At 37.4% G+C, this 22086-nt stretch overlaps 1 protein-coding gene across 8 annotated transcripts in view; it reads right to left on the bottom strand.

Moving 5' to 3' along the window:
* Nucleotides 1-2123: 2123 nt before the first annotated feature.
* Nucleotides 2124-22086, bottom strand: part of MCTP1 (multiple C2 and transmembrane domain containing 1) — a gene marked incomplete at both ends in the record, with an annotated part of 426668 nt that continues 406705 nt past the window's right edge. For all 8 annotated transcript variants that reach the window (XM_081131855.1, XM_081131856.1, XM_081131857.1 and 5 more), the window contains 4 exons: nucleotides 2124-5678; nucleotides 6626-6723; nucleotides 11189-11298; nucleotides 13820-13929. In XM_081131855.1, coding sequence (XP_080987981.1) covers nucleotides 5607-5678; nucleotides 6626-6723; nucleotides 11189-11298; nucleotides 13820-13929 — 390 coding nt within the window. The remainder of the gene's footprint in view (nucleotides 5679-6625; nucleotides 6724-11188; nucleotides 11299-13819; nucleotides 13930-22086) is intronic.

Here is a 22086-nt window from a genome sequence, read left to right as displayed (position 1 = left end):
ATGGAACCTGAAAATTACTGTCCTCTGGTGGGTTTTTTTCCTCTCAGATTCAACACCAAAAAGCAGTGCAACATTAAGATTAAATGATGGCTACACTATTCAAAGGTTGTGCCTTAAATGACTTTGGAAGGAGTTCAGTAGTGTGTTATTAAATTGAGAATTATTTTGTTCTATCATGATACATCTGCAAAACATTCACCTTTTCATGTAGATCATATTATTTATAGCATTGATGCATATACAAACAGCTTGCTATCTGCTGAGAGAAACGTGAGTCAAAGTGTCTTGCCACAGTCCTCCAGAGCATCAAATTTTGCACCTCTTCTGTGAAGGCCAGGAAAATGGCTTCTTATAAGGTACTATTTTAAGTAGTACAGTGAAAACACAATGTTTTAAAAATTGTTTTATATAAATGCATTGGATGCCTACATCATAACTACAGAATGCTGGGTAGTGTATCACATCAAGGTGTTTTTGGGGGGAGATTTCTTACCTGCCTCTGAGGGTTGTATCAGAGTCATGAGAGATCACAAGTAATCAAGTAAGTAACTAGATGTGTGTTCTTTGTATTAGCACCATAGTGCCACAAGAATGGACGGTGTGTACCTGGTACCCTACACTACAAGAGTCTGTGCTCTTGGTTATCAACTGCTGAATGTTTTGTGATACCCTCAGGCACACTGACTCTTGGTTATCAAGTGCTGAATGCTTTGTGATACCCTCCAAAAAAGTTTTTCTGTTATATCTGAAAATGCCTTTTTTGTCGCACCCAAAATTTAAAAAGTAATGTTCAGCAACTTCAAATAAAATGGAACACCACTTTGATCTGTTTTAAAACTACTACAGACATTCATAGTATGTTGACTTTCCCAGGTGGGTTGCTCCGTGCTTCAAAAACCCTGCTATGGTTTGCTGGGTCCCTGTGTTAATGGAATCTGAAGTCTAAGAGTTCTAGGACAAAGGTAAGTGGTAGGTATGCCATTGTGTAAGGTTGGGTCAGAACTTGGGTTAGCTACCTCCTTTATAAAATACAGTAAAATCACAAACATCCCTCTCTGTATAGTAGAAAATAGATATTTAAATCTTTATCAAATTTTACACCAATAAATTGTTTTCCATGGTTCCAGTATTACATGTTATACACAAATTTTGATTTGTAATTGTCATATTCCCTACTATATAAAGGAAGAATGTTTTGTGGGAATGATGTGGAGTTTAGTTATAAGGTTTCCAGTTCTCTGAATAGCTTTATTAAAAGAAGATCTCTGAACTTGGGACAAATATTGGAGTTTCCTTCCCCTCACCTTTTTCTGTGGTCCAGGTTTGCCTCCAGTAATCAAGAGACAGTGGTTGAGGCAAGATGTGCACTTTCTCTATGCAGGTAATGTTTCCATTAAAGTTACCATTTTGAATTCTGGCAAAATAAAGTGCCTCAAGTTGGCTCATGACATTCTGAAGCTTTCTTTGACTAGAAAGTGGAACTGAACCTATGTTACCACCTTGCCTCAGTAGCAGCAGCAGTAACTCCACTCAGCCAGATCTTGGGCTTTCATCAGATGCATTTCTCCTGAGAAAATAAGAGGGGGTTTGCAAATTTGCAGGTTTGCTCATTGACTCTCGGGTTGGTCATTCTTTTTATCTTTGGGAGAATTACGCTGCAATTTTATTTTTGCTACAAATGAAAAAAATTTGGCACAGCTACTTTCATAACTTTAGCTTGATGCAAAAAAAAAAGTTTCAGCTTAGAGTAACACTGTTAACTAACTAGAGCAGAACAGCAGTGCCATTTGGTTACCTTTTTAAAAATGGACTTATATAATTTTTCAGTGACATTTGGAGACACAACCATAAAATAAAAACCTAGCTGTCAACAAAAATACTGCTTGTGCATAGAACGGGTTTTTTTGGTTGTCAGTTAAGAATGTGAAGGAAGGAAGGTCCCAATAAGTTGAAACTTACTTGAGACCAATTACCTATTTGATTGTTGCTTTTTTTTTTTTTTTTTTTTTTAACGGGGTTGGGGTTGGGGGAATGGTGGTGGTGGTGGTATTTTAACCCAGATCCCTTGGGAAAAGCACAAATGTAATAATTAAATTTCAGCAAACTTTTCACAGCAGTATTTTCAATAGCATGTGACTACTTTGGGCATTTTTATTTCCATAATATTCTTACATAGAGATTTTCCTTGATATTTCTTAAATCGCAGAGATTCAGCTGGAATAAATTTTATGATGTGACTGCCATTGTAGAGATGTTACAACTGAGGTATAAGGTTACATTTTCACCAAAAAAAAGGATGTTTTGTGTTTTTTTCCTTTTAGTGAGTTACACCAGTCTTTCTGGGAAGAATTGTTACAGAAAGGAATGACACTATTGTAAGTATTCATTACATTATTTTTTTGCGACTTTAATTCATACTTGACTGAGCAGTTAGAAAAGGCTGATTCTAGATACTCTAATCAAATGTACAGGATCTGTACACACATACTCACACTGGACATTTAAATAATCATTAATTTAATAATACCAGAGACTTTTACAAGAAGTATAATGGTGGCTGTCTTTATTTGTATTTCTGGAGCATCAACTGCCTTGTATATATTTTTGTTTTGTTTTTTAGCTAAGTGAGTACAAAAGTCAAAGATAAACATTTAGTTACATTTAACATATGTAGAAACTAAAAGCCTCTGAGTAAGATTTATTAATACAAGAGTAGACAACATTCAGTATTAGGGACATTTGGATATTGAGATCAAAATGGGGAGAAAAAAAATTTCCTATGGTCCCTGAATAAGAGAGCTTACTACTAAATTCTTCACTTTTAAATATAGAATAAAATTCTATAAAAGATACTTTCAGAAACATGTCAATTAAATTTTGCTCTTAGTATACTTTAGCTCCAGATTGATTTTAATATACCCTCATTGGGTTGACCAGTGCCTGTGGCAAATTATACGTAGGTACTCAGTAAATATGCCACAAAGCAAAGCATTTAAAGAATTTCTTAGTTCATATTTGCTTTATGCGTAGAATGGTTCAAAAATAATTTGGAATCCCTACAGAATCTATCAATTTAAGTATGCAGAACTCTGCCAAAATTAACCAGAGGTACTAAATTCTTTTTGTAGATGAAGTATCATACTTTGGAATATGAATGACCTTCAGTGAATTTACTCACTAAAAGATACTAAGGATTATATTTAGTAGTTCACATGACTGCTGTATATAGCAGTCTAAATAGGTATCAGACTTCCAGTCTTTTAAGTAAAGATATCTTGAAATATTTATGTGGCACATCTCCCAAAACTAGAGTTAAACAGCTTTGTAAACCCCTCTCAAAGGGGAAAGAAATAATTAAAATTCTATTAAACATATTCTTGTTTTTAGCCTGTGAATGCGGTAGTTTCTAAAAGCAATGAAGATTCTTCTGAATATCATTTTCATGCTTCCAGCTAGTTCTTACTCCTCTATCAGCTTCATTGAATGTTCACCCCTATGAAGGTATTTAGTTTTGTAAAAAGTCTAGGTTTCAGGGAAAGCCCTGTTTGTCTAAACCAAACATGAGTTTCTCTAAGGAAGTGTCATTTTTAAGAATATGCACACAACCTTTCATCACTCCTCTCTCAGCCACCATAAAAAAGGAGTACTGATTATACTTAGAAAAGATTTTTTTTGTATTTAATGCAGTGAATGTATAGTCAACATTACCATTGAACTAAACATCTGAAATTTCATAGAATGAATCAAAAAGAAATTAGTCATCTGTTAATGGTTACTATCCACTAAGTACATCTGAAGTCGTAGAATATCAGGCTTGTAGACATTTGAGCAGACACTGTCATCCTGAAACGTAAATCTCACACAAGATATAATCAAAAGTTATTTCAAACAAATTATCCTATCAATAAACTTTCTGTAGTAACATCAACTTCACAGAGTATTATGTCTTAGCAACACACAGTGATGGTATACGGATGTAAGCATTTCATTACAAACAGGAAGCACTAAATAGAGCATATTGAGGTCAAAGCCTTTCTGTAGAAAGGGATTTAATTGACATTCTTTCAACCATAGTGTATAAACAGATCAAAATAGTTCTATCATAAGAAATAGTATTTAACAACATAGCTTTAAAATAAAAATACTTTAAAAATCAGCTTTGATGAGATTAAATTTATTTTTAAAGAATCTTTAGAGTGAAATATATATTTCTTGCTTCTGGCTTTTCTACATTTTTCCAACATAACCCCCTCCTTTACCCTACCCCAATCTATTATTAATAAAGTAGTGCAAAACATTGTCTGTAGCAGTTTCAACCAGGCTTAATCCCCTACCAAGTTGGGGGGAAGTAGGACATTCTCACCAATATTACAATCAAGGGCACACTCCCTTGACATAACAGGAAGTTAGATAGAAAAACTACCATAAGAGTCTTGGGAATGCAATTTTTAAATATAGATTCTATAGTGAGTAGTGAAACATTTTTAAAGGCAAACTCCCCCTCCCCATAAGCAATTTATTTTACAAAATAGGTTTTCATGCATTCATATTATCAAGAATGATTATTTTTTTCCATAAATGAATGTAATGAAACATTGGCATATCACTTAGCACACTGCATTCTCCTCTACATTACAATTCACACTAATAACAAAAATCATAGTATGCATTAAAGACTTCAGTAATCTAATGAGAGCAGATTTTTTTTTCTGTGAGAACACGTGAGTATTAAATATTTTTAGATATACAGAGGTATAATCTGACACCAAAAGCAATATGGATTTAGTTTGCTACTGGAATTTTGCTGATTTGCTAACTTGGTACAAATTAAAGAGTGGTAGGTATAAAAATTCAGATAGGCAATCATTTATAAACCTGGCAGTATTTATGTGTAATCCTGTAGAGATTTTAAGGTTTTAGATGGAATGATAGAAGGTTTGGAAGTTTTCTTTGTAAGATTTCAGAGTGTAGAAGATTCTTTTGAGGGGGTAAATGTACCTTCACTCATTAGCTTTAAATCAGCCTAGTCATATCTAAATACTTTGCTTAGGAATAAACGTCAGGATCTGAAATCAGAATTTATGTGAAATTGAAATGCATCTGTTCCATTATTCACGTCTTGGGGCTCCCTCCTCCCTTTTGAAATGTATAAAACATAGAAAACTGTAATGTACTTTTCAGATAAAAAATAGTCACATTTAAAAAAACTTTAAAATCAAATAGACATTTACATGTTATATAGATTTAATCAGAGCGAAGCATTTACTCTAATCTGGTTCTTCCACTTGTAATAAGAGAAGTGTGCATCTCCCAGTGTTAACATTCTTATATTTTTTGTTCCATTGTGTTATTTTATTAGCCACAGCTAACAAGACTTCCACACAGCAGTAAGCAAATCTTTATCAAATTGATTCTGTACAATGGAAGTATATTTTCAAAGACATATGCCCTTATACACTATTTACAGATTCTCTCAATCATTTAAAAAATGGGGGGGTGGGAGGCGTAAAATAAATAAAAAGCAGAAAGGAAATGCTGCTGAGGCTTGAAGGCTTTTTCTTTTATCTTCCCAAACAGATGCTGGTCTTCTCAGTGCTGGGAGCTAGCTAGCCAAGATTGTTTTTCTTCCTTTTACATGGGCTATGAGAGGGATCTGGTTTCAGCTCTTGGTATTGCACCTGTTTAAACAGAGTTCAGAGAAAGACTGGTCAGGTGGCCACTTTCTGGCAAAGGAAGGAAAAGCAAAGGAATGAAAGACTGCTTGGAGGAAAAAAGTGCTCACTCTGAAAGCTGTATGAGATCTGCAGCTGGGATGCAGAAAACAATAGAATGATACAGCAAGAGTCAGAAAGGAAGTCCTGCCAGAAACGACATGAGCGCCCCGATGTGAACTTTGGTAACAGACTGGGTTTTTTTCACTGTCCGTAATACATTCCATTAAAAGCAAAACCATCTCCATCTATTCTGAAGGGATGGATAATGGTTCTTTGCAAGTTATTGTTTTATTTAATATAGGCTTAATCTCCATCCAGCCCACTCTTCTGTCTGATACTAAATCAAAAACTCAACTGAAAGGAAAAAGGTATCACTGTAACCCAGCTTCAAGATTTTAATAAAAACATTTCTCATTTTACTCAGAAAATAGTTGTTGAGTAATGGGCATTAATTAACCTCAAAGTTTTTTTAAAAAATCAAGATGTGCTCTTGTCTTCAAAATGCTGTCACTTTCCCCACTCACTCATTCCAAAGATGCATCGTTAAAATTCATTTAATTTGTGCAAAGAAGTGTTTTTCTCCAAAATGTCCACTGGCACACTTTGCTTTCATCATCTAATATTCCTATTTCCTTCTTTCAGGTAATGGTGACTTCCCTTCACAGACTCCAGCTGAACCTTCCTTGGAGCTTTGTCCCGGATGGCTCTAGTAGATTCTTTATGCAACCCCTCTCATTCACCATGTTTCTAAGTTCTAGGCTGCACCCCAAGTGGGCTAAATTTCTCAGTGGCAAAATCAGTTACAGGCTTTATTAACTTTACATCTCTTTTCTAAAACCTTTGAATATAAAAGTTAAAAACCAGTTCTACAGTACATTAATATAGTACTGATAATAATGAAATCTACATACCACTTGTACATCTGAAGGGACTCTGGAAAGGAAGTCAAGCAGTTCATTGTTGTCAATTGCATAGGGACACCGAAGCTTTTTTGTAAATTTATTGATGCCTGAAAAAGTGATAGGTCAAACATTATTGAAATCTCCATAGTTTTGGAAAACACATTTCTGGAAAATGTATTAAAGTGATCAGAAGATCTAAATTAAGCTGCCCTTTAGCCTTGACAATGAACCAATAAACCCAACTCCCTCCCTCCCCTCCTGTTTTTGTCCCTTTCCTCCCTCCTTCCCAACCCAATGTCTGTTTTTCTCTTTGTACTTTGTCCTTTGCAGGAAAAAAGGCCCTCTGTTTGGGAAACAAAAGGCACCTGCAAGAGACAGTAACCTTATTTGCTTCTCCCCGTGTTACAGTACTTAGAAGCTTTGTTTTACTGTCCCATCTATGATGAAAATTGTCTTCCTGCATTTTGGATTGGGATTGTTTTTAAGGCAAGAAGTCTTATTTATTGGTTTCCTCTGATAAACCTTTTTTTTAAATGTGTGTGGAGGGTTGAGGGAGGTGTCACTGTTATGTTGACCTTAATTTTATTTCAAAATTACTTTAAATAAGAAAGGATTTACTACTAGCTTTAAAAAAAACAAAAAAGCATCTTTGAAGATGGTGATATGAGGATCCTGAACTCACCTCCCATGAACACATCAAATCTTCAGCTGCTTATGGAAAAACTTTCTCTGAAAACTGACTCAGTGAATACTACACGTTGGACAAACAAGAAAGGCCCACATGGAAACAGGTAGGAGAATGGGCACAATGTCATCATAAACCCCATCCCCGGTGCAGCACCCATGGTCTGGAGGGAACTCCAGTCCAGGGTTTGGACCCCACCTCAGGCAATCTCAACCTTTAAAACCTAATACCTGAGAGACGAGCCCCGAAAACACCTAGCTTTTTTTGCTTCCAGTTTTATTGAGAAATAGTTGACATACTTTATTTACTATATAGGTTTAAGGTGAAATATGAAATGATTATCATAATAGGCTTAACATCTATCATTTCATATGGATACAATAAAAAGAACGGAAAAAATATTTCTTATAATGAGAACTCTTAGGACCTGTTCTCTTAACAACTTTCCTACATATAATATAGCAGTGTTATATTTCACTTAGCGTAATACCTCTTGGTCCATTCGTGTTGTTGCAAATGGCAAGATTACATTCTTTTTTATGGCTGATTAATATTCCATTATATATGTGTGTATCACGTCGTCTTTATTGGATAATTTGTCTATTGTTGGACACCTAGGTTGCTTCCATATCTTAGCTGTTGTAAATAATGCTGCAGTGAACATGGGGGTACAGATATCTTTTCGAATTAGTGTTTTGGATTTCTGTGGGTAAATATCCAGAAGTCAAATTGCTGGGTCATATGGTTATTTGTTGTCCTTTTGACAGTAGCCATTCTTACTGGTGTAAAGTAATACGTCATTGTGGTGTTTGTGTGTGTGTGTGTGTTTCCTTACCCAAAGATGTTTTTTTATGGATTTTTAGAGAGAGAAAGAGAAACATTGATGGGTTGCCTCCAGTATATGCTCAGACTGGGGAGCAAACCCACAACCTTTTTTGGTATATGGGATGATGCTCCAACCAACTGAGCCATTGTATATCTTCTTTGACCTAGGACCTGATTAGACATTTTTCCAAAGACGATATACAGATGGCCAACAGGTATATGGAAAGATTCTCAACATCACTAATCATCAGGAAAATGCAAATCAAAACCACAATGGCATATCACCTCACACCGGTTAGAATAGCTATTATAAAAAAAGACAAGAAATAAGTGTTGGCAGGGATGTGGAGAAAAGGGAATCTTTGTACACTGTTGGTAGGATTATAAATTGGTGCAACCACTACAGAAGAGAGTATGGAGTGCCTCAAAAAAATTAAAAATAGAACTACAATATCATCAAGCAATTCCATTGCTGAATATTTAACTGAAAAAAACACTAACTCAAAAATTTATGTGCACCCTGTGTTCATTTAACATTATTTACAATAGCGAAGATACAGAAACAACCTAAATATCTACCAGTGAGTGAATGGATAAAGAAAATGTGATATATAATGGAATGTTATTCTTACATAAAAACAGAACGGAATCTTGCCATTTGCAACTCCGTTGATGGGCCTTGAGGGCATTATCGTAAGTGAAATAAATCGGAGAAAAACAAATACCGTCTGATCTCACTTACGCGTGGAACATAAAACAAAAATGAGTTCATAGATACAGAGAACAGATGGGTGGTTACCAGAAGAGGAGGTTGGGTGAAGGGGGTCATAAGGTACAAATTTCCAGTTATAAAATAAATAAGTCATGGGGATTTAATGAACAGCATGGTGATATTAATAATACTGAATTTCATATTTTAAAGTTGCTAAAAGTACATCTTAAAAGCTCTCATCACAAGAAAAAAATGTTTCCACTTCTACATCTCTGGTATTGAAATTTTTTAGAAACCCGTTTTTTCCTTTTAAATTACAAGAAATGTACATTTAATGCTTGCAAAAGATGCTACCATGATTGACTTATGTGGATCATTCCTTGGATTAGAACAGCCAAAAACCATTAGAGACAAACATCTCTACCCATACTAAATTATTCAACAGTTAACCTCTGTACTGCCTGAAGAGTCAGTGTGGATAAGGGGTCAGTACATGTAAAATCTAAAGATAATATATACAACTCTAAGTATCTATCCTACATATTCTATGGTATATTGTAGACTTTCAATGTGACAAGTCTATTCTTTTAAATTTATATTGCACTTAAATTACCAAACTTATACACATAAAAATATATAAACAGCTTTATATGAAATCAGTAGTCTGGTGAAACCTGGCCCATAAACTAGGGCATCTTAGTTCTTCTTTAGTGTGTGCAGCAGAATAATTTTCTTCTGCAATCATGATTTTGGTCCCTATGTCCCTACGTGAGGCTCATCTGAAATTTCTGGTTAATATTTCTCCAGTCACCTACCACTAAAGGATTACTGTTCTGGTTTTATTTCATTGAATGAAACAAGAGGCCTAAACATATTCTCTAAGAATTGCATTTAAGACAGTCAGTGAGGCGACCCCAGGTTACATAGCCAGATGTCTGCCATGAGCTCCAGTTTCCAAGAACCTGGGGAAATGAAATCAGAGGTTCACCACCTATCACGACTGAGATGGCAGGTCTGACCCTAGGTTGGTTAGAAGTAATAAACTGCCACACCTAATGCTCTACCCTAATTCCTTCGCTGTAGCAGCATCTGTTTTAAATATCAGAGGGAGGAATGAAAAAAAGATGAGGGCTTGAACATAGAATAGGGAAACAAGAACGTAGTGGAAAATGCCTGTTCCCTAGCATAAAGTATTGCCTTAGTTGAAACTGTCTTTAATAGAAAGTCAAAAAGAACAAAAATCACCATTCCCCCTACCCAAGACACAAAGGTAGTGTCACTTATGGTAAAGGGGTAAGGGAGCTTATTCATGAGGCAAAAAGATAGGCCAAAAAGAATAGGGAACTAGGAATCTTAAAACTGGAGGGCTTCGAAACATCAGACCCCTTCTCACTTTATTCCAGCAAGTTGCTTTAAAGCCTTAAAAATAAAAGAACAAACATTCTCTTTGCTCTTTTTGCTGTCAGTGTAAGCACATATTTTATGGAGTTAAAGACTCATTTTGGTTCTTTGCATTTTGTATAGGTTTAGCATTCTTAGGTGTATGGAGGCCAGGGGCAAGTAGAGAATTCTACTTCTACCCAGTTATATGTGTGTATAATTAATGTCGTCTTTTTATATGTTAGTCGGTCTTGGAGACTAAGAATTGAATTTTCCAAACCAAGAATTTTGTCAGATAAGGGGAGACAAACCCCTCAAAACTATGAAGAATGCTGAAACTTGGTACATGAGAACTGTTGGTATGCAGCATAAGTGCATAAAAATTAGGCCAAAAATATCACCTTTAAAGTGTGTTTTTGCAGTAGCATTCTTACTTAGTACACATAAAGCAGGTTTCTTGTTCCTAAGCAGCCTGTCAATGCCAGGGCCCATTTTCCTCTATCCTAAAGGTGACCTCTTAAACAGGTGGCCATACATATATAGTATCATGCTTACGGACTCTTCACGAGACAAAGTACTGTAGCACAAAAGCATATTGTCCTAAATGTATCATATGGATCAGAATGCCTCTGTTTACATATAAGTGGTGAAAATAAGTCAGTAATATCTAGACAAAGCTACTCTTTGGTATATGAAGAATGTACACAACTACATGTTTATAGTATGATGGAGCCTATGGTGCCACGTAAGAAAAATGCATTTTACAGGTAGATTTAAATCTTTATACTGTTGTAATTTTTAACCAACTTACTTGCTTGTACTTCCCTTGCTTCTTTTCATCATGGAGTAGTTTCATGACCATAAATATGGGGAACCACTGACAGTATAATTCATTCCTTAAAAATAGTTTGTTCTTAGCAAACTATTTTAATTGTTTAAGACAATTAAAAAAAAAAAAGACTTTACTTACCCCAGACAAGGACAATGTATCTCAGTGGAATGAAGTACAGGACGACTGTGAACACACAGAGGGCTACAATGGCCAGCCAGCTTAGGAAGGGGACCGTCCAGTTGAAAGTACTGAATGAGAAATTAACACATTAGCAATCTGGCATTTCTTATCAGGAAGTGAGGAGCCCCCCAGGGACATTTAGGGAAATATGAAATTGTACATGATGTAGATGAATTTTAGTGTTTTTTATTTCTGATTTCCTGCTAATGTATGTTATATTCACTTGGTGGGACGGGGGTTTGCCCTGGGCAGTTTTTGATCCAATAAAGGATGATTGTTAAGAGATTTTCTTTCTGTACCATCTCAACATGACTTAGGAGTTGTTCCTTAGTTTTGTAGCATATGACTTGCTTGTTGCGTCTCTCTAGGTCAAATGTTTCCTAATTTTTTTAATTTATTTTTTAAGTAAAAGGACCAAAGTTGGATCAATCTGGTTGCCTTGTTTTCAGTTACTCTTAGGATCTGACTGGCTTTTCTGACTTTGTCTTTTTCCTCCCATGGCCAGAGTGAGCAACCTGTAACTGTTGCCAGGTAAAGGATCATGTATTCCCTCCCTTACTCCTGTACTTCCCTTGCTTCTGCTGCTTGTGGAGAGAACAGAAGGCTGAGGGTCTGCTTGCTTTCCTGTGGCTCAGCTCAGAGCCATCCATCACACTGTTCCATGGGCAAGGGCACTGGCTCTCCCCTCAGAAAACCCTCCTTCTGGGCAGCTTCACTGAAGGGCTTCCTGTGTTCTTTCTCCTCTTGGAAAAATAAATATCCAAGAATCCTTACCAGTGTAGGTAATATCGGCGAAAACGGCTGCCCTTTCCTATTTCCACAATGCATTATGGAATCTGAATCTAGAATGTAATCCCCCCCCCCCCCCCCCCGCACACACACACACACAAAAGATGCAATTCAAGAAAGTTCTGGAATGAATAGTAGTAACAAGATGTGGTCATTATAGAGGCTTTTCACTTTGTACTTAAAGATTGCTTCTGAAGCTGCTTTCTGGATAGATGCAGTTTATTCCATATGACCGTAAGGGAATTTCTCTTTTTAATATTCAAAAGATTAGTGTGCATTAAAGATGGCTCTTGTTAGACTCACTGGATCATATGCCATGCTCCTTTATCTCAGCCTATACTTATACCCATATCATTAATCTACCTATGGAAAGTTCCACAAAACCCAGTTTACCCCAAGGCTGGTTCACAGCCAGGATCTAGTCATATTCTTCAGCTGGCCATGGTGTTTTCCGGCCATGCACCTGTTCTGAGTTCTCCTACCACCCAGAGTTGTAAAGCAATCTCTTCTCCTCAGGCATTCACTAGCCCAACCTGAGCTGACCCAAGGTCTTGTATGAGATGCTGCCATCAGGTATTAACACCCAATGTAGCTCAGAGAAAGGACAACACTCAGTGGGGAAATGCCCTGTTTAGGACTTCACCCTGTGCTTCAGTGGACTAGGTGTGGAGAACAGGGGAGCATTCTTAGAGACGGAGAAAAAGCATCGAGAAGAAGGGACGGACAAGACAATCGATTTTCAGAAGTCTGAGAATGAATGTTGTTTAGAGGCACATTTGTGAGTGAGAGGAGGCTGCTCTGTCTGATATGAGAAAGTAGAAACTCAGCATCTATGCATGTGTGGGAATGTATGAAAAAAATTATACAAAATAAGATGCATTATCCCTTGAAACATGAAAGGCACCAGATGAATGAATCACACCTTTAGTTTAAATAATTTACTCCTCTCAAATTCTGTGTATGCCCAAGGATCCAAATCTGCAGAACACTTTTGGTTATGAAAAATAAACAATGATTAGATATGTGAAACTGGGAACATGTGGGCTTAACTGAATATACAGCACCCCTTCTTGAGTAGACCATTTAGCAATCACTATGTAGGCCAATTTTTACATAGTTGAGTAGTATGGGGCCTTAGTATATTTTTTACTGATAATTAAGTTCATCACCTTATTGTTTTTATAATTAAACAGTTGCTTTTAAAGGTAGATTAGTAAAAAATTATTTGAAGTAAAACAATATAAAATTAAGAATGTAAGTTTCTTAATTTTACATTAGATATCAGTGAAGCTATATTTCCTTATTTTAAGGAAAAATTAATTTTTTTAATTCTGTGCATTTTTAAATGACAAAGCATTCATTTATTTCAGCTATATAAATACACAAATTTGAAAGTATATTTTGGCAGGGTGCTCAAAAAATTTCAGAGTAACTCAAAAATATAACTTAACCAACAATAAAATATAAATGTGTCTTCATTACCTGAAATCCTCATTTTGCTTGGTTTATTTTTTTATATCACAATTTCATATTCTGTTTAAGAACAAAGTCTTTCACTGAAAATGTGCTAAAATTTAGTACCGTGTTATTTCTCCAGAGCTACAAATATGACTTCTTTCCAACCAATATGTTCTAAATTTCTGGAAGGAAATTGACAGAACTTTCATAAAGCCACACTGAGCAATAGATCACCCAGAAGGAGTATTCCCTGCCAAAAAGAACGTGGCATTTCACCCTCTGAGAAACAAATGGACACTCTGCCCCACAGAAGGCCAGGGCTCACATGTCAGCATCACTTACTTCTTTATCCTTTCGCCGAAGGAAGCCGCTTCGTCTAGGATGTTCTGGACACTGATGCATACCTCCTGGATGGCATAGATTTTATTTATAAACCCCTTTTTTTCACTGTCCTAAAATACAATAAAGAGAGAAGTTCTGTATTCCTCAGTGCTTGAATTCTTTGAATTGTCTGTCTTACATTTTTAAACTTAAATAAACTGTCTGCGTGTATATATATAAGTGGATACAGGGAGCCTGTGAGAATTTCAGGATGTAAAGGGAGGTGGAGGAAGAGTAGCCAGCATTATGGACCCGTGTTAGTATAAAGGTGGCTGCAAAGCAGGAAACTCCCTGTTGCTTGTGTCTTGATGAAGAGAACAGTTTCAGCCAGGAGGAGGGAGGTATAAAGGTGTAAGAGAGAGGTAACATCACAGAATGACCCAGTCTGCAATCTGCTGACCCTGGACCCACCATGACTCACTACTTAGCAGACCCAGTGTTTTTACCCCACTGCCCACACACCTAATCTTGGTCTTAGCTCCAGATATTCCAACAGCAGAGACTGCTGGGTACAACAGAGGCCCGGTGAGCAATGAAAACTGCAAAAAGTGCCAAGGTCAACTGAAATCCACTAAGTGGACACTTCCCAGGATACTACCTTCATGATGAGATACACAGTAAGCCTGGCCCTCCTCTTAATAACAGCCACAGACTTCACACAGGAGACGTTCTAACTAAACACTTTCCCCTCTCTTTGTGCTGTTCTTCATTTTAAAACGTATGCTGGATTTAAGCAAACGAGTGTGCTCCAGGGAACGGGTGGATGGGGATTGAGCATAAAGCACCCAGAGAGTGGTGTGAGCCTGGGGGAGGTGTGTGCATTTTGTAATTTTAGACCCAGAGGAAGAAATAGTGATGGCCTTTCACGATTGAAAATTCTGCTTAGTAGCCTGGCATCACAGGCTCTTGCCTAGGCTGTTTGGTGGAGACCATCCAACCCTGATTCCATGACTCCATTCCTCCATGCCAGCTTGAATAGCTCTGAAAGTGTAGATCCAATTTCATTACTTTAACTTCTTTTGAACACTTGCACACTGTGCCAGAACACTTGAGACCTCATGTGGCAGGCAGTGCTTGCTGAAAGCCGCCAGGAAGCTAGAATAATAATGTCGTCATGTTGCACATTTACATACTGACTTTCATTTCAGAAGAGTCTAAAGCACTTTGCACTGTGAACACTTGGCTGAGGCTGGCATCGTGCCACCTTCGAAACAAAAGGCAAGTGAATGACAGGTGTGTATGCAGCCTCCAAGGACATTGGTACAGTGGGACTGAGGACATGGAGGCCAGTTTTATAACAGGATCTTTAGATACCAGTTACTGAAAGCCTTTGATTCCCATGGGAGATACTGCCTACATGAGTCCTCTTGTTTATGCCGCAGTGGGCAGGCAGGCAATGAGGTAGATGAAGTGCATAAGGTTCAACGTATAAGGAAAAGTTACGTACTCAGAGTCCCCGCTATCTTCAAACCATCCTTGTCATACAGACATGGGTGAATTAATTTCTTATCTTTTTTCCTTCCCCAGTAATAAGACAAAAATGCATGATCGCGCCTATACAATTTTACACTTTAGAATAAAACGAATATCCAGTGGCTCCTAGTTCCTTTCATAATTACAAAGTTGGCCTGCTCTAATCTCCACGGCCTTCAGTGTTCTCTCTCAGGCACTAAGTTCATTTATGTCTACAAAGTAGAGTACTCTTAACAATAGTTTTTACATACAGAATAAATCAAGCTGGAATTGAAGCATGCTGGTTATACAGTGCAAGCTCATTGAAAAATAATGTCTTACCAGTTTGAAATTGTGATGTGAAAAATCCTTTGTAATAGCAGTAAAATGTATAAAATATATAGGCATAACCTTAAGAAATGTACAGAATCTATATAAAGAAAATAGAGCTTGGCCAGTGTGGCTCAGTGGTTGAGCATCAGCCTATGAACCAGGAGGTCACAGTTCGACTCCTGGTCAGGGCACATGCCCAGGTTTCAGGCTCAATCCTCAGGGGCATGCAGGAGGCAGCTGATCAATGACTCATCATTGATGTTTCTCCCTCTCCTTTCTCTGAAGTCACTAAAAACATATTTTAAAAGAAAACAGAGATACTGTGTTTCTGCACTGGGACACAGTATTAAAAGAATGTGTTGTTTTTTTTAGTTGAATGTACAAGTTTAATGCAATTTCAAGCCAATCCCAATGTGTTTGGAGTGGAGTGAAATGGGGAGAATATGATGAAGTGTATTTAAAATTTGTTTGGAAGGATAAATGAGGATAACCAAGAAATTTTTGTATAAGAAAGATAATGAGAAGGCATTTATTGTACCAAATATTTAAGTAAGTAAAGTATGAAAGATGAGCATTGAAGGAGAGATTGGTGTATGATGAAGCATTAACGTAAGTCCATCGTAAAGAAAGAAGTATTATGTTACTGGTAGTTGTGTTAACTATCTTGGGAAAATTATGTTAAGTTCTATCTTAATAGATTTTTAAATCTATTTGAGATAACCCAAATCTACCCAAGCATCGACTCAAGTAGATAGCCCCAATACATTCCAGGTTAATTAGAAAGCGAAAATCTAAGTGAATTATAAAGCAGAAGAAAATATAGGTAAATTACTGAACTTGGAATGGGAAAGAACTCTCTAAACATAGAAGCAATAAAGGAAATCACAAGAGGAAATAACTGATAGCAAAAGTTACAGAAAATTTAAAACATTATGCCAAAAGTCATAAATTTAAAAGGCTAAGTGGGGGGGAAATTAGCAACAAATGGCAAATCAAGGGATGGGATTTCCAATATATTCAATAAGAATCTGAAAAAATATTGCAGTTTTGTTTACAATAACAGAAAAATCACTAACATGGTACATACAATTGATAGACTAATGAAATCGCAAAACACTATTGAAAACAATTCTTATCTAATCAAAATTTTAACAGCAGGAAGTAAATAGAGTGACAGAGTATAATCCTTTTTTTTAATTGGTAGGCTGTAAAAAATGTGAAGGGAATGTGTCAAAATACTAAAGGTAATGGAAGTTTATCTTCTTCTTACCTTCCTATAATATTCAAATTTTTTGCAATTAATGTGTTTTACTTTTATACTCATATTCTCCAATTTCATTATTAAAGGAACATGGGTAGAAGAAACAAATGAATTGGTACTCATTGAGCATGATTTTACATGGTTTATCTATTTTTTCTTAATGTATTTTTTGTATTTTTATACCCATCTTAAGTTATTTTTAGAAGTAAAACATAGACACTCATTAAACACTGTAAAGTGCTTTTCACATAGCTTGTTCAAGCCACACAACCATTCTACAGTGTAGATATTTTCCCCCATTGCGCAGAAGAGAAAACAGAGGCTCAGGGAAAAGTGACAGAGCTTGGATTAGAATTATGACTGGCCGACTCGAGTCTGTTCCCCCCAGTATATACCAGGAGACCTTTCCCTTCCACCCAGGAAGCTTTCAGTTCCTACCCAGAATCCCTGTGAGCTAAACCAGCAGACAAGACTTAAAAACATTTGAAAACTTATATTGAAAATGCCATGACCAGCAAGAAAATGAAATCCAAAACCTTGACTCAAAACTGGGAAGTGAAAGATAGGACAGAAACCACCAGACTGAATTTCAACAGAGAGGTGGGCAAAAGCAGGCTTACTCTGCCACTGTGTCATTCTGTTGAGTTAACAAAGCTACTGTCGTCATCATGACCTGCATGTCTTTTTCCGTACGAACGACTGTAACCCTACTTTTGCCCACCCCTGTACTGCGCTGTGCCAGTATTAAATATAGGACCTTCATTAATAAGATGTTATTTAAGGCATCAAAGACGATGTTTAGTAGATACTTTAAAATCTGAAGTGCTAATGTATAATTATCGGCTAAAGAGTTTTTAAAATCTCTTAATTTTCTTTATTTCTTCTGCACTTTCTCCCCACCCCCTAAGCCCCTCACCACTGGCCACCAAAACCCAAAATAAGATAGTCTGTAATGTTGGCAAAGTTTTGAAAAGCAAATGTTTTGGGATAAAATTTTTATTTTAAAATCTCTTTCATCAAATTCTATATTCCTCCACTGTGGTCTCCAACCAATGAAGTAATTACTCTTTATATACGGTATATGACCCAAAACTGCAATGGGTAATGGAATTGCTCTGTGTTGCATTCCAATATTTCATACTTCTTTCACTAATGTTCAATACTTTATTAGTATAGAATAAATTGGTACATTTCTTTTATTGTCGTTTTTGCTTTCCTTTATAAACCAGCTTGGATGAAAGAAATATCATAGGGTAGTTAATCATCCAAAGGCTTGGTAGTGACACTGGTTGTTTAAAAAAAAAAAAAAAATGCATTATTAAGGTTTCTTTTGAAGATGTAAAAAAAAAATTACCCATAAAAAAGAGCTATAACTATAAATCTAAGAACATGTGAGATTTATATTGTATAACTTTTTCTAATGATTCTATATAATTTTTTTTAAATCTTGTTATTATATTTTAAATAGTCCATAAAACATCAATAACTCCAACTTGAAATACAGTGATTCTTTTATATTCACCTATTTTACTATCACATATCACAACAGAAAGTTCACTATATTTTTCCAAAGAAGTATCTTCCTGGCTTTGAGATATGTAGGAAAATCTAAAGACCCAAAGAATCAATAAGAGGGTCTTACATCCTTGGAGAACCCTGTTCATTAATTTCAACCCCCCCCCACCCCCACCCCAACTGATTCTGTTCCAAATGGGAACAAGAAGCCAACGTGATAGATGTTGGAATGTGTATTGTTGGGGTGGGTTCCTCATGCATCCTGCCATGGTCATTAATGCTATTAGGGACCCTGCCAAAGTAGTCATTGTCAGCCCTGGTGACATTATAGAAAAGGAATCTGTTGGAACACCTGTGCTGTATCAATCACAGCAGGTATATAGAAAGGTTGCTTGAAATATTAATGTTATAAAAATTAATGTTATTTCACTTTCCAGAGTGAGATTGTCTTAAGAGCACAAGGAGTTTGTTGGGGGGGGGGGGGGAACAACTAGCATAAAACGACTGTCCCAGCAAACCAGGGTGTACATTTGCCTTATTATTTCCTAGAGGAAGTATTCAGATTTGCCACCCAAAGAGCTATCTCGATCATAATTTTGCTCTTTTAGGTTTACTTGCTACGTAGCCTCTGGCAAAAGGTGAGCAACAAGATTGATATTTGCTATAAGACAACAGTTATAGTTTATTACTTACTATAGCTCTTCTGTGAGCAAATAGAGCCTCATGTAGCAGAAAGTGTACAATCGTGTTTGCAATATGTTTGTTTGATGTGATTTTACTTTTTATGCTAAAGATAGTTTTGGTGCACACTTTCTTAGTTCACTCAGTAAAATGCCCTGGAAAACAAACTTCCTCTTAGATCCATACTTCTAACCCTTGGAAAATGTATTCAGTAAGAGGTATAAATTGAATAAAGGCGCACAAAGTGATGAAATGTTTTCTCTGTGCCAATATTCCTTCTTTTCCAAATACAGGAAACTACGTTTCAGCCTGAAATCTAGAAGACTAAAATTCTCACAGAAGCTTAGCAGCTCACAGAGACCCCTGACACACTGAATCTTATCTCAGTGTCTTACTCAGTTCTTATTATATCACATCGTACCCAGGTTACTTGGTGCCTTGGCTCTTTTCCCGATATTAACCTTAAAAATAGGAACCTTCCATTGAGATATTAAAGGGTTCTGAGGTATATTTCAGATTAAGAGGACAGATAGACACCACTTAAAACTATTTTTTCTCTTAAAAAAATAAAAGAGTTCTCAAAAACATCTACATTTCAGGGTTATAAAGAAGACTAAAATAAGTCAAGACATGGAGAGCTCTCAGTACAATGCTGGGTGAAAATAAACTATTATAATAAGTATTATTATATATGTAGCAGTAAAGTTATGGCTACAATTTCTTATTAAAGTGCAGAATATTTTTATCTATTTATGCTTATATTAAAAACAAAATTTTGAAATATTAGAATTTCCAAATATATGACACCTTTCACGCATGTTTAGTTTTGCCCCAGGTGACACAGTGTTAACTTGTCAGATTCCATTTTAGAAAATGACGGTAGATTGTTTATAATGTTACGTTAAATCTTTTTCCCCCTTCTGCTGACTCTGTACATAATTTGTGCAGAATGAGCATTTACCCGATCTTAATTTTTTGTTTCCTCTGTGCAAGGTAGCACTATGCTTTCCAGAGCCATTTTCTACAATGCAGTTTTTAGTCACATTTAGCTGTGCCTTGCCCTGTTAGTTTAATGTTATACAATTTGCATGTAACTTTAAAGGTGTCCTCATGAGCCACAAACCTACTCTATTCCTTTCTGAAATGGGATGAGATGGTGATTTACTGCAACAGAATTGAAGTCCAGAAGTAACAAAAACAACCTTATTTGGCACCAGCCACATTCATTCCATGCAGAAGCTACAACCGTCTGGCCAGTGGTGAGGGGACACTTGTCTAACAAATGTGACAGATTGTTAACTAGTTTATGAAGTAAGCCATGAGAACCATGGCTCGTTGATAATTTTGTTCTTTGACAGTGGAGGGGGGTCATATTTCTTCAGGAATTTGTTTTTCCATTAAGAGCTTTCCTATGTAAAATCTAATGCTTTAAAATGACCTGTTTTCCCTATAATGTTGCTACCTTGGGCCTATAAAAGTGTCTTGTGATAAAAAGTAATTTTTAAAAAGTGTCGCCTGGTCAGCATGGCTCAGCCGTTAAGCATCCACCTGGGATCCAGGCGATCGCGGTCAGACTCCCGGTCAGGGCACATGCCCAGGCTGCGGGTTCAATCCCCAGTCGGGGGCGTGCAGGAGGCAGCCGATCAATGACTCTCTCATCACTGATGTTTCTCTCTCTCTCTCTCCCTCTCCCTTCCTCTCTCTGAAATTTATTTATTTATTTTTTTTTAATTTTTTAAAGTGTCCGCTGGGCTGGGCACTGTAAACAGTAGGCATTTTTGAAATGGCAGCTGGCACCCATAAGGGTTATGCTGAAAGCCAGGAAAGGAAGGGAAAAGAAAGGGAGGAGAGAGCCAGAGGTAGGAGCAGAGAAAGAAAAGGCGCAGAGACTGAGGGAAAGAGGAAGGAGAAGGGAGGGGAGGGAGAGAGGAGGGAGAAGGGAGGAAAGACTCGCAGAGGCTCTTCCAGGCACTGAAGGTGGCCTCGGAGACGGAGAGCCTGGGACTGACTTTGAGGAAGGGAAGGACAGCACCTTGGATCAGAAACAGGGACAAAGCCAGTGCAAACACAAAACGTGTTAACTACTCTTGTCACCTTCTAATTTGGCCAAAATACTTATGATTTATAAAAGGCTGTCCATAAAATATTTCACCTTCATTTCCTGTAAACCACCCTTCCAGCTGGCACCCGGACGCACCTGTGTCAGGGAGAGTTCCCGAAAGCTGAACTTCTTGGCTCTCAAACCCCTCATCACGTAGGTCCTAAGGGACTTGCAAATCCCCCCCCACCCCCCCGCCCCCCCCATTCCTGATGACGTAAGCAAACTTCTTTTAACCGCCCTGCTCCTACTTGAAAGCCCTGGTAAGAGGAGGACTCCATATCCTTATCAAACTCCGTCTCCTTGCCAGCCGGCAGGAGCGCGCCTTCCAGGGGGTGCCCTGCAGATCACCCCACGCAGCTGGGTCCCAGGAGCAGCTCTGCTTTGGGACCCCCAAGTGACAGGGCCAGCGGGCCTGGCCCCAGCCTGACCTCCACAGAAGCCACAGCAGAGCTGCGCCCGAGTAACCTAGAGGAGAATGGGTGAGGAAGGATCGCACCCGGGACAGTGCAAGTGTTGAGACAAGAATCCCTATGCCTTGCGGGGTCTTCTGTGAAGTCAAAATGAACAGACTGTGGAAAGGTTTTGAAATGTGAAAGCACACGCAGGATTGTGGTGGCCTAGGAAAAGTCACTGCCTGCCCTTAGACCTCATTTTTGTTTAAAAAAAAAAAGTTTAGCTAAGATGTGTCCTAAAATGCCATTAGCCATTTTTTTCCGGAGAAGATAAAGGGGTAGAAGAGTGCCCCCCCTCAGGGCCATGGGAAAGGCTTATTTGAGGACTCGGCTGGGGGCTGGAATTTCTGCTCTTTCTGTGGGTTCAGCAGCTGAAGCTTGAGTGACCACAGGGGACCCAAGCACCGGCCTGTTTCTGAATCCAAGCAGCAAA

Source organism: Miniopterus schreibersii (assembly GCF_964146895.1).
Source record: "Miniopterus schreibersii genome assembly, chromosome: 3".
Taxonomy (NCBI): domain Eukaryota; kingdom Metazoa; phylum Chordata; class Mammalia; order Chiroptera; family Miniopteridae; genus Miniopterus; species Miniopterus schreibersii.
The sequence above is the reverse complement of the archived record's forward strand: the minus strand, read 5'-3'. Positions and strand labels throughout refer to the sequence as shown.